This window comes from Phalacrocorax aristotelis, chromosome 15, assembly GCF_949628215.1.
Source record: "Phalacrocorax aristotelis chromosome 15, bGulAri2.1, whole genome shotgun sequence".
NCBI classification, from domain to species: Eukaryota; Metazoa; Chordata; class Aves; order Suliformes; family Phalacrocoracidae; genus Phalacrocorax; species Phalacrocorax aristotelis.
Genome location: NC_134290.1, coordinates 1,026,762 through 1,039,501, shown reverse-complemented (window position 1 = coordinate 1,039,501; position 12,740 = coordinate 1,026,762). Strand labels below are relative to the sequence as shown.

General features: G+C 37.7%; 1 protein-coding gene across 2 annotated transcripts in view; it reads right to left on the bottom strand.

Annotated features, from left to right (window-relative positions):
• The window catches only part of RSPH14 (radial spoke head 14 homolog), a 117,177-nt gene extending 106,135 nt beyond the window's left edge, over window positions 1-11,042 (bottom strand). Inside the window, exons 1-4 of one of the 2 annotated variants that reach the window (XM_075110185.1) lie at window positions 10,913-11,042; window positions 9,906-10,350; window positions 8,043-8,145; window positions 7,730-7,848 (exon numbers count right to left, since the gene is read on the bottom strand). In XM_075110185.1, coding sequence (XP_074966286.1) covers window positions 7,730-7,848; window positions 8,043-8,145; window positions 9,906-10,104 — 421 coding nt within the window. In that variant the 5' untranslated portion in view covers window positions 10,105-10,350; window positions 10,913-11,042. Of the gene's footprint in view, window positions 1-7,729; window positions 7,849-8,042; window positions 8,146-9,905; window positions 10,351-10,585; window positions 10,880-10,912 lie in introns of those variants that run through there. The other variant, XM_075110184.1, reaches the window with a different exon arrangement.
• Window positions 11,043-12,740: the final 1,698 nt, after the last annotated feature.

Here is a 12,740-nt window from a genome sequence, read left to right as displayed (position 1 = left end):
ACTTAACTGGATAATGTTTGTGATATTTTCTTTCCTTTATGACAGGCTGCTAAGTTTTGTTTGTTTGCTCCAGATCTTTTTCCTCTGTTTATTCAACGACATTCAGCAATTTCAATCTTAAGCAATTACATTGGAGCAACTCAGTAAGATTTAAGGGATGTGATCCCATTTAATGTCTTTACAAATTCTGAATGGATGTTATTGTTATATTTTTAGGGGAGATGGTTAGTAACAATTTTAGGAGAGAAGTTATAGATCAAGATCGATAGGAAATACCAGAAAAGAAAATTCCATGGTTACTGCAAGATACATAAGAAGCCTACCTGCATATTGTCTTACACAGCAGGTACTTTGCACGGCTGTCTATGCTTGAAATACATGTCTAGGTATAAGCACATACATAAAGTTTTGAATAGTGCCTGAAGTTGGTATCCTAAAACTGTATTTAAAGATTGAAAAAAAACCCGAAAAATATGTTCACAGTTTTGTACTGAGCTCTCAACAGGTCTCCAGAAATCAATACGAAATTCTGCCTGGCTCATGCTTGTGAAAAATAAGGCTTTAAGAAAAATCTAAATATTTTTTAAAAGTGGCCATATAAGGCGATCTATCAGCATAAGTCTTATTGATGTTTTTTTTCAAAATTCCATCCATTCACACTATAACAAGGTTCTTCCAGAACATCCTCTAAGTGAAATCTTTTAAAAAATCTGGAGGTACATTAAGAAAAGGTGCAACTCCTGTACAAAGAGCATCAACTCATTAAGATCACTTGTTAGAGGATGCTAGATAAATAATAGCCCTGGAGTTTGAACAGAATTTGACTTAGAACCCTTCACCTATTAATCATTTCTGAGACCAGCTGAAAATATTTAATAGTGCTTGGATATTTTCATTGCTTTGTTTCCTTCTCAGCATTTCTACAAAATGGATCAAAAAGTCCTAATCTTTCTTAGCTTATGTTTAAGAATCCTTTTGACCTGTTTGAGAATCTCTACATTCAAGTTCGGATTTTTCTAAGTGACCTGGAGACTTAACCTAATGATGTGCTGGGACTGCCAAAAGAACTACAATACTCTTGAAGGTAGTGGTTCAAGTGATAATTATTTTTGACCTTGCCAGAGAATGCAACCAAAACCAAAAATATTCTCTGAGGCTCAAGTCATGGGTTAAGACTTTCAAAAAACTCTTCAATCTATACGTAATTACTAATGAACAAAAATCTATTTAATTATGATTGAGGTATTTTATCCCTGTACTGAAGACACATGGCCCCTTTAAGCATGCCCTGTCAACTGTTACACCTGAAGGATAGAGGCAAAAGAGCCAATAAGGCTGTGCCTTGAAGGTGTAAAAGGTTTATCATACCACCCAGGGAGTATTTAGGTCCTACTTATAATGAGAAGATACTGTCGCCTGCTTGTGGTATTTGCAGTCAAGCTGCTTGACTTGGTGAGTTTACTAAAAGCTATATATGGTAATTGCTAATACAGTCTATAGAGCCAGTACAGGACCCTCTAAACTTTACCATTAAAGTGCTGCCATTTACTTGAGAAATTGCACAGTTATTTCTAGTCTAAATTGCTTTCTAGAGTGTAATACCCTATTATTAGCCAGTTGAATTGTGAAAAAGGTGTAAAATGAGTCAGGGATTCTTCTTCCAATGAATGGACTATTAGATGATATAGCTCCTTCAGCTCTAGCTTTCATGGTACTGTGGCCATTTCAGACTAGTGAAAGAAGTGACAAGAAAACATTGGCATTCATTAGAGCATAGCTTCAAGGTAAGAAAGCTGGGTAGGAAAACTGAATCTGGAAGTAAAGTCAATTATGAGGGTAGGAGACGTTTTATATCAGAAAATAAATCTTTATTCAACTAAGAAGTTCCTTCCAACAAAAGTATTACAGGTGACCTGCAAATGAAGTTGAGAACCTAGGATATTTTAACAAAGGCCTAAGGGTATTTCCTAAAGAAAAGGAGTTAGTTACATTTCTCACTGAATGAAGACATTCTTGGGAAGGAGAAAAGAAACTGAAGCACTGCCATGTGTTCCTACTTAGCTTAAGAAAAGCATAGGCATGGGGAGGAATAAAGTAGTAAAAAATTAAGTGATCCGTTCACATAATCATGTTCTCTAAATGGCAATTTCTTGCTATTAACTCCCTAATCATTTAATTACTATCATGTTTTTCATCTTAGTATTCTGAGTAACTCATGGTTACTCTGTTTTCTATCTGAAGATGTTAAAATAAATTCTGTTTTACACAAAAGTAAAGTAATTGTATTTTCTGATTGTATAAGAAAACCGAGGCACAGGGAAGTAAAACTAAAAAGTCTGGGCCAAAGATAGGTGTTGATATTAAAACCCTTGACTCTTAGTTGTCCACCTGGATAAATAATGCAATTAATTTTGCATCTATCTTCTCAGTTCTCAAGTTTATCAGTGATGCAGCACAATGCCACCTGAAAGAACTGCATTAATACAACTGGGATTTCATTTCACCTGGGCAACAATAACGTTCACAGAAGAGACGTTCCATCTGCTGCAATAAGAATGCCATCTGTCCTTTTATCATTTGCAGTCCATACAGCAAAGCAAGTTTCAAAGGGAGAAAGTCCTTATCCACAGATCTGATATTGGTTATGATTCTCCAAGGGTGGAATAGTGGAGCCACGGAGGGTCAGTAAAGTAGGAGAAATATTACCTCTTGAACTCTTCCCAAACAGAGGTTCTGGCAAGCTTAAAAATCCATTGCCCCATCCAATCCATCTCAATCTTTGTCTAAAAGGATTAAGTAACCATAAAAGACAGGATAGATAATGGGTAAGAACTATTAAACTTTTCCAGTATTAGCCATATCCTAGTGAAAGATTTTTTTCCTAGAACTGTTTTTGCAGTTGTTATTGTCCAGGTAATTTGTCACTGCATAACACCCTTTCACTAACATCATTAAGGATTGTGTGTCAACTGTTTTTATAGAGAGTGAAAGTTCTGCTACTTTTCCAATGTTCTTAATTTTCTCCAGCTGCTGGTTCTTCTCTCTTTTTTTATCCTCTATTGAATACTTATATCTGTCTAATTTTTGTCTGTCTCTGGCCATTAATTCTTGACACTGAGTTGTTGCTTCTTCTGGACATCTTACTCCTCAGTGTTCTCCCAATCCTTGTGGATTTTACCACCTTTTGGTTTTTAATGATCCACTGTTCCTGGAGGATACTGGTATACGTCCTTAAATTCAGGACTCAAAAATAATCTGTGAGTGGATTTGCTTAAAATAACCACATTTTCCTAACTTACTCCTTTTTGGAGAAAGACCAGGTGGCCTGGCATAGAGCTAACTGGAGTCACTGGCCACTTCCCACGTAACAAAACCAACTACACTTCATGCCAACTGCATGTACAGCTTCTGTTTCTTTTTGTCCAGTGTGGAACATACTGCTTTATTGGCCCTGTAAATTGCCTTGCCTCTAGAAATCATCAGAAATCTAGCTGTGGAATGCTATATTAGTTGCTGACTTCCTCCAGCTGATACAAGATACATATCTCATTATCAGGAAGTGAGGTGTAGAAGTATACGCAGAAAGGAAGACAGGCAGTTTCTTGGCTAGCTGAAGGAGGTTGAATTACCAGGCAGAGACTATTTCTGTACCTGTAATATGTCAAATGAATTATGTCAGGCCTTGTGACTTACTACCTGTTGGAAAATATTTGCTGTTCTCCCTGATAATTCCCCAAATTATCTCATAGCAAAGAAAACAGTTTTAGCACCTTTCTGGTTTTTTCTAAGTAGTCATCTGTATGTGAGTCCATTCTACAGTAACAATTCTGCTCAAGGAGTTATCTTCCAACCCTTAAATAAAGGCATGTATATTTATATACACATGCTATATTTTTATCTAAATAAAAAGAGTACATGGCTCAGAAAAAACATGCTTTCACAGGCAACATGCTAGCTCAGCTTCTACACCACTGATCTTACAGACTGCACATACCTGACAGGCTGAGGATTGTAGGTTTTTTTTTCTATTCCTGTCCCCCCAAACTGTCAAAGGACATTATATGGAAATCTGGTCTGTAGAAAGCTATGCAAAATTAACCTAGTCAAGGACTTCTATCCTGAACAGGTCTTGGAGGCTTTTCATAGCACAAACCTTGACAGAGCAAATGGTCAAAATTTGGCATCATTTCATGCTGAAGAAATTAAGTTTTGGAAGAGAATTTCATCTAGAAAGGTATGACTCAAGCAAGCTATAAAGAGACTGCTAGACACATCATGCTATCTGAGAAATTTGAGTAGAGGATCAGAAGATAAAGATTAAATTCTGCTTGCTTCACAGATGTAAACAGTTCTACATTCATTTTTAATTTCTTATAAATAGAAGAGAGGGGGAGAAATAGGGAAAAAGTCAGCCTACATGCATACAGAGCACGATCACTGCAAATAGATTAGGATTATACTAAATACTAAGAATTAATGAATGGGAAAAAAATTATTTCGAACAGACATATCAGGTTTCTAATAAAGTAATTCTCCTTACTTATGTTTAAAAGAATTGCAGTGAAGGCACTGATGCACAGAATTTACCAAATAACTAATTTTACAATTATTTAAATGTCTTCTACTACTAAATTACCATTTTCAGCTTTTTGGAGACACAACTCCAGAACCATTCCCCAAAACAAGTCTCGATGTTAAGTTGGGACTGTAACATGATTTGGAAACTGGTCTTTGTCTGGCAGAGGCTCCTGCTCACTTCAGAGCTGCTGTGAATCCTTTGCCTTCAATCAAAGGCAAGGTTTTGAGGAGAGAAACTGCTGCAGCTGTCTCTCAGCTTTTCCTGAGTTCTCAGCTCAGCAGGGGTTGAATAATCCTTCCACTCCAGGAGGACACTTGATTTCTCCTTGTATAGCACAATCTCACATTTCCTGTTTATCACCAAACTGGTTTTACAGTTGTGACAGTTCCTACCAGTAGCTTCTGACCTAAGATGATAGATATATTCAGATGCCCACAGGGATAAAGCTGTAACAATGACGGCAGACCTGAGTGGCAGTATGGTGTGCCATTACGTAGCCTCTGGCTCAGGCAATGTATTTTGATTTATCTGCAATTCTTAACAAGCAACGTTTTATGTTGTAGCACCATCAAGAGCTATCATTGCTTACTGCTATAGTAAGTCTCTAAATAGAAATGACAGTTCTAATAAAATGCTTTCTATATAACCCTTGTTTTTAGCCCCTGCTATTTAGAAAGTGTCTAAGTGCAAGCACTGGGAAAAAAAAAACAATCCCTCACTTCTTCTCAGGGCCACATGGATAGCTTTTTTTAAACTGTGCTTTTCCCCCTACAACTTCTATTCATCATCCAGTGATTGTTTTCTGCTTACGTAGCTAACTTTGCAACTTACTTAGTAAATGCTTTGAGTTTTGGGAGATAGAACCTAAAAGCAGGCAGGTGTTTACATGTAACATGAGTTGTAGTTTACATCTGTAAGTCTCAAATTCACATCTAAAATGGTATGTGGAGCAGTCACCAAACCCTGAGGCAGTTTCCCTGTTTAAACTGAAAATTTCCAGTCAACTTAAGTTGTGCATCGTGCATGCATCTGAAAACTCCCATCAGCAAAAGAAGACAAGTGGTAAGCTCCTGCATTAGCCTACCAGAGAGCCACATCTGAAGGATAGAGTTAATAAAGTTCAGTACAGTAGGGACTGAAGAGCAAGGCTTATTACTGAATTATGCAGTTCCAAAAGGGCTAAGGCAGCAGCCTTAGCCAGTATGGATGAATGGTTAATGGCCAATAGTGATCTGCAAAACTTTGGCAGCATTTATTTACTTCTGTTTTCTTCTCCCATAAGTTTCTATTATGACCCACAGGATGGTATCTATCTGTCTACACAGGTAAGGGAAAGAATTCTTTAAAGGCAGTCAGAGGGGTAAAGCAAGTATATTTCTCTCATTTGACTTGAAAAATCTGTGAAATGGCTAGTGAAATTAAACTAGCAGAAAATTTGGTTTTCTAGAGTGATGTTCACAAATTTATTTAGCCCACCATATTAACACCTTTCAGTTATTTAGGACTTTAAGAAGGGTTGCAAGCATGTAAAAAAAAAAAAATCTTTACTTTGCAAATTAATTTACGCTCATTTACGCTTTAAGTGTTCATTTAATTATTTTTTAAGCACCAGTAATATAACAGAATTCCTCAGACAAGATATTTTCCCATGAATTTAAACAATATGGCTTTTTAACTGATAATTTCTATTTACTGAAATTTTAATTTTAAAATTCTAATTTTCATCAACAGGAAGAGTAAAGTTTAAGACTAATGTTCAGACTAGGAAACTATTGAAAGTACAATCATAGAATCTCAAAATAAAAGTAACAAACCAGTATAAAGTCCCTTAGTGTGTAAAAGATTTAGAAAACTATAAATATACATAAAATATAAAGCAAGAAAGCACGTAAAAGATGCAATGACCTATTCTTCTAGCAAGTCAAAGACAAATTCTCAGCTTGCATTCCTCTAATTAGACTGAAGCATTTAAAAGCCAGATGCTTGACTCTGATGTAATCAGCCCAGCTTCTCTTTATCTCACTGGAGATAAATGGGCATCAGCAGAGCAGACCTCATCTCGTACTAAACTAAGCACCTATGATATGTCAGACCTTTTGCCCCTGGAGATACTGATTTTACTCCTGCTGTACAGGGAGTGTAGGATGACTAGCTCAATTTGACATCTGAAGTTAGGTGTCATTTGTCATGTTTTTAACTTCATATCTTACCAAGTCCATCTAACAGTTTTACCTAAGGGCAAACAATATTTGAACGAAATACCAGAGAAAGCAAACTTCACTGCTCCTTGCATCACCCCTGGGTTTGGATTTTTTTTTTTAAATCCACCAACTGAAAGCAATGTCAAAGCATACATTTAAGAAACAGTGCCTATGAGCCTATTTTCACACTTTAATAGATAATCTGTGGAATACATAGCGCAATGGATGGTGCCTCTACTTGCTCATTCGTCGTCTCCTACACCAGTGATTGCAAGGAGTGGGGAAGGCATGAAACAAATTTCACAAGATTTGTATCCCCTAACACCAGAAAAACTTTCTACAAACCCTGTGTGCTATGAAATCATGCACCATAATGAACAGCTGATCATTTTAAACAGAAAAAGGCAAAGTGAATTTTTGATGCAAGATTCCACAATATGAATTCAAGTGTGCAGTTCATACAACCTGTATCTTGAGCAGGTAGCCTTAATTTGCATAAGACCTAAGAAAATTAACAGGTCTAGCAGGATCAGACCTCCCAAAACATAGAGAGGACTATTCACAGATATATTATGTTGACACAGAGAATTTCACTTGTTATCTATATAAAGCATTTTCTGTATTTTGGCTGGGTATTCTCACTATTATTACAAATTTGCAAATTTTTAGACATGCAAAAGCAGCTCTAGAAAACATCGTTGCCTCCACCAATAAAAAAGATGACAGTCATACCTTTTAAAGTTTTCTGATAGAACCCAAATAATAAATTCTCATAGGAAAACTAAATTAAGATTAGCAAAAATAGGAAAGATACTCTTTTAAAATATGATTTTTAAGGAAAAAGGAATAAAATAAATCTCTATTTTTAGTGGATATTACATAGGGACTCAGGCAAATTCACCTATCTGCTTTGCCTATTTGAATACTTAACTACTGAAAAAATCCCTACCTTCAGGTAATTTTGCCATCATTTCAAAAATCTGATGTGTGTTCTTCCGACAGATATCTACTGGATCATCCAAGAGCTCAGTGAGGGCAGAAATTACTCCATTTTGGATCAACCCTTGCCTACAAACAACATCGGAGGACAGATTTAACTAAGCATAATAAAACTCATATATTTGCAAGATGCTTAATCTTACCTAAATACTCCATTTTCTTTGCACCTATCCTGCCAAAACTTAGAAAATCAGTTCTTATTTCTCACTGAAACACCTTTATTGCTTCCCATACCATTCAGTAAACTCTGGAATTACACCTACCTGCCAACATTATGCTTAGCCATTATATAGAGGATTTGTGTTGTTTTTTGTCGGACAGTACTGTCAGGATGTAGCAGCAAAGTCTTCAGGTTATCCAAGAACCCTATGAGACACAACAGTTCATTTTAACATTTCTGAACTCCAACATTACTTTAAAACAGCAATACTTATTTTTGTCTGGCAATTTGAAGTGCAAACCATCAGAATTTTCATCTTGTCCAGATGGTGAAACTCTCATTGTCATATTTAAAGTAGGGAAGAAACTTCCAAGTTTCAAGGCCTACTGCCACAAATTCCATGCTACAAACAAGCTGCTGACTTCCATATCAAGTTAAATCCTATTCTTGCAAATATTTATGAAGTGACATAACTAAAAATAACTCATGTCAGTGGAGCTATTGACAGTTTTAGAAAAGCATGTGTTTGCAGGATTGACACCTACATTTTTTTAAACTTCTTTTAGGTGTAGCATGAGCTCTGTAAAAAGACATAGCATTGCTTTTCACATGTGGAAATAAATTTGGTGAGCCATTAATGATTATGTGTATACACACGTAACACTGACCAAAAAACCCTAAACAATCTCACATTGCTTCAGCAGTTACTGTCAATCAAATGATAACTTACTAAGTTTTGAACATGATTATTGGTATCTCTTATGAGGAAAAAAATACGAAGGAAGTAAATGGAGTAAAAAAATCAGTGGCAAACCGAAGGAATTCTTCAGTGTTAAATAATGAGCTATGTAGATACACAACAGACTGCTAAAAATTGTGAAGATAAGTGTGTACCATTTGGGATTTTTTTCCCAAAATCCAAATTAGGGTTCTTCCAAGTGCTGGGATAAAAGCTTTTGAAAATAGTGGTGGCCTGATAGAACCATGATGAGTATGATAAATGTGGTTGTATTTTCTTGTATCTTAATTTCCTATGAAGTTCCAGGGTTTCTTTTTGTTACAGACTCATTCTGCAATCACTGAAATGCTTCTGAGGAGTTCTGCATAAAAAGCTCCGATATTTTGTCTCTCCAGTTCCATCTGGATGTGCCATGCTACCCACTGTTGAAGGAATCAATGGCAAGACACAACTTCACAGATTTTGCAAACAAACTTGTAAATCTTATTTATATATTATTTTATTAAGAGGTTCATCAGTGGGTTTTGCCTGTTTTTATTATTTTATTTTCGTCTTATTACAGGAGCTGAGATATAAGTATTTTGAGCTCCTCAGGCATAAAAAATACAGGAAGGTACCACTGCCATGTCATACATGGTAGAAAATGTCTAATGAAGGAAGGAAAAAAGGGATTTTCCTTTTTTTCCTGCTCTAGGATAACTAAACCTTTTTCTTTTCTGCTTTCTAAATAAAATATATTTCGTAGTTTCATGTTATTAGAAATTCATAAATTCACTGTTTTTCTGAAAGGTTCATGGATAACAGGATTACAGAAGATTCCAGGCAAATGAAATTTAACTAAGGGGTGGGGGTGGGGGTGTATGTTTCTAAGTTTGGACTAATTAAACTTTTGGTTTTATGAGCCTGTTAGAAATTATCTAAAATTCAGAAGAAGGAAAAAAAAAAAAGATTCTGTACTACTTTTGTATGTAAGGGTTGATAAAATCTGTAGTGAGCCATTGATAAATCCTGAAGTGAGGATACTCTTAAAATAACTGCCATATATATGGCATTATAATATTCTTTACCTTTTTAAGGTAAAACAAGTAGAGATTAAAACAAAAAAATCTTCACAGCCACATTGTGTCATCAAAGATATTGCAAGGGAAAAGCAGTGCAGAAAAATAAGGTGGTTTTGTGTGTGTGTCCCCCTCCCCCTGTCAAAGCTTATCACAACAGATCACTTACCTATTTCTGTTGCCTGGTAGACATTTTGTGGGTCATGGACCAGGTCGCAGAGTGCCATCAATGCCCGCTGCTGAGTCAGCAGCTCAGGAGACTGTAACTCCTCACTCAGTTTAGGAAGGGCTCTCTTTCCAAATGCAATAGGGGCTTTTGTGGGATCTATATTGGGGGGGAGGTTGGCTGAGATACGAGCATGTGCCATACCAAATTTTCCTGGGAAGGATTCTCCCTTATCCCTAAAATGACTGTATCTGGTGACTGGACAGATAATGTACCAAAAAGACAAATACTGAGTTTAAGCAGTGCTCTGTGTCCCAGAAGAGCTATTTTAGCACGCATTCATTGTTAGGAAGCTATGAAAGGAGAGGCTGGAATGGTTCATGGTAATCAGCGTCAATGTCTGTTCATCAGCTGAGTTGTCTTATCTGGTTTAATTCTCTACTGAACACTGGAAAAAAAAAAAAGAGAGAGGGAAAGCTTAAAATTGCAAGGAGAGAGAGGGAATGGTTTTCACAGGGTTAAAGTCAAGTAGGCCAATGTCCCAAACCAGAGAAGGGGCTCGAAATATTAAAGCAAAAGCAATGAAACCGCAAGTTTTCAAAAAAGCATTGTTTTAAAAGGGGTCTAGTTTAAACCCGCCCTCAGAATTCGCTAACGTTTGAAAGAATCGGTGAATGGCTGACCTTCCCCTCTCCTCAGTAAGGAACGCGGCTCAGGTGACAGAAGCATACAACCTCCAGTACTGAAAACGGCTCAAGACAAAAAATGGCTGCAGTTAAAACAACTTCTAAACAACCGCACTTCTCTCTTCAAAACAAAAGAAACAGACTGCGCCCTCAAAGGCGCCCTGTCCCACGAACGCGCCGCCGCCTCGGCCCGTCCCCGCTTCCCGCTCCGCAGCTCCCGCCCGCTACGCCACCGCCCTTCGCGCCGCGTGCGCTGGTTGCCACAGCAACCGGCTCTTCGCGTACGCCCCGCTCCGTGAATAAAAACCACGCAGCCAAGCATACTGAGACTGGTCCTGCATCAACAGCGTAAGTACTGCTTTAGCCCTGGCTGCCGTGAGGGAGTAACGCCAGCAGCGTAGCTGGCGCCTTGGCCGGTAGGCCCGCGGCTCGCGCGGGGCGGGGTGGCGCTGAGGGGCCGGTGGGCGGGGGCGTGACCGTGAGGCGGGAGCGGGAGGCGCCGCCGCGGGTGCAGGGTGGGGGCCGCTTCGCCTCGCCTCTCCGCTGACGCGGGGAGGGAGGAGCTCTACTCACCCCCTGGTTTTTAGAGTAATTTCAGTTGAACAAAATTGAAAAAAAAAAAAATTGAACAAAATGGTGGTCGAGTTAATGGCAGAAATAGAGCAGGGGAGTGCTGTGAGGTACAAGGATTGAAGGGAGCTCAGTAGCTTTGGAGTAGGTTTTCTTTCCTAGTCTTCTCCAGCACGTCACTATAAACAGCTAGAATGTGTAGTGGGTGTCTCCATTAATGCTAGTCTGTTTCACATAACTATTCAAGTTTTAGCCGTCTTCTAGTATGATTCAGCTAAAAAGTATAGTGCTGTTCAGGGGATGGTACACAGAATGTACCGCTGCTATGTTGCTAGTGCAACTTAAGGGTGCTCTGGATTGTCAGATGGGATCTGGCATCGGGGAAAAAAATGAAGAGCTTGTGCTATAAAAGGTTAGTTCTCTGTGCAGATAGAGAAGTTTTCCATTATGTCTGAGTAACAATTATAATAATCAGATTTCTTAAACTGGATTTTCCAAAGGCAAAGTAATTCAGATCAGCCAGATTAAAATAAAACCCAGGAATAGATTCTGGTTTGTTCATCTTCAAAATCCATAAAAGAAAAGTTACTACTTTAAAAAGTATTTTCCGTGAAGGATTCATTCTTCTGCAACATTTTAGAGCAGATTATTTAAATTAGAAGTTATTTTGCTGAATTAGATTAGACTTCCACTAACTATATATTTATGAAGGTTCACCCTATTTCAACAGGAGAAATGTGAACTTTTCTCAATGTAGAAGGAAAAGATCAGAGACTTCTCTTGTCCTTCATCGTTAACTCTGCTTTCGTCCTTTTGTTGTGAGTTGTTTTGTCTTGTCCTTATAGCTTGGAATACTAATTTTGGTTAGTGGTCATGACGTTAACTTATTTTATGTACAGCTGCTGAATGCCTTCCTCAAATCCTTTGTCCATCCACAGAATCTGCTAGTGATACTGTTCCTGCAGCATTGGTGTAAGAAGGGTTGAGATGCCATGGAGATACTATATTCCCAGCCCTTCCTGGTGACTGAATCCCCTTCAGCTCTGTAAGAAGAGAAAATCTGGATCTCAGGACTGATCATTCTCAGTATTTTTCACAGCTTTGTATTTCTTAAATCATTGATCTTTTTCCCCTAACGTTGTGGCTAATTTGTTGATTTGGTAAATTGGGATATATTTATGTGTACGTGAGATTTAGATGAAATACACCAAATGTAAGTGAAGGTGGCCTCTCAGCTTTAAAATGTTTCTGTTTGGTTGCCTTGGTCCCTCCTGTACTTTGGATTCACTGAGATTGTTGAACTGATTTTTTTTTGGTAGCTTAGTTTCTGAAAGAGCTCCGGCAGACGAGCAGTGAGTCAGCCTATGTACACATGACATTTTTACATGCTTAGGATGTGTTGAATTAGAACTAGGAAAATATAAAGAAAGAAAGTTAGTGTTTGAAACTCTTACCAACTGGCAGGGGTTTCCTTTTCATTTTCAGAACTATTATTTTAAGATGTTAATGTTGGCATAAAATCATTTACACTTGCCAAAATAGATGAGCACACCATAAAAAGCATTTAGATGTCTCTAGTTTT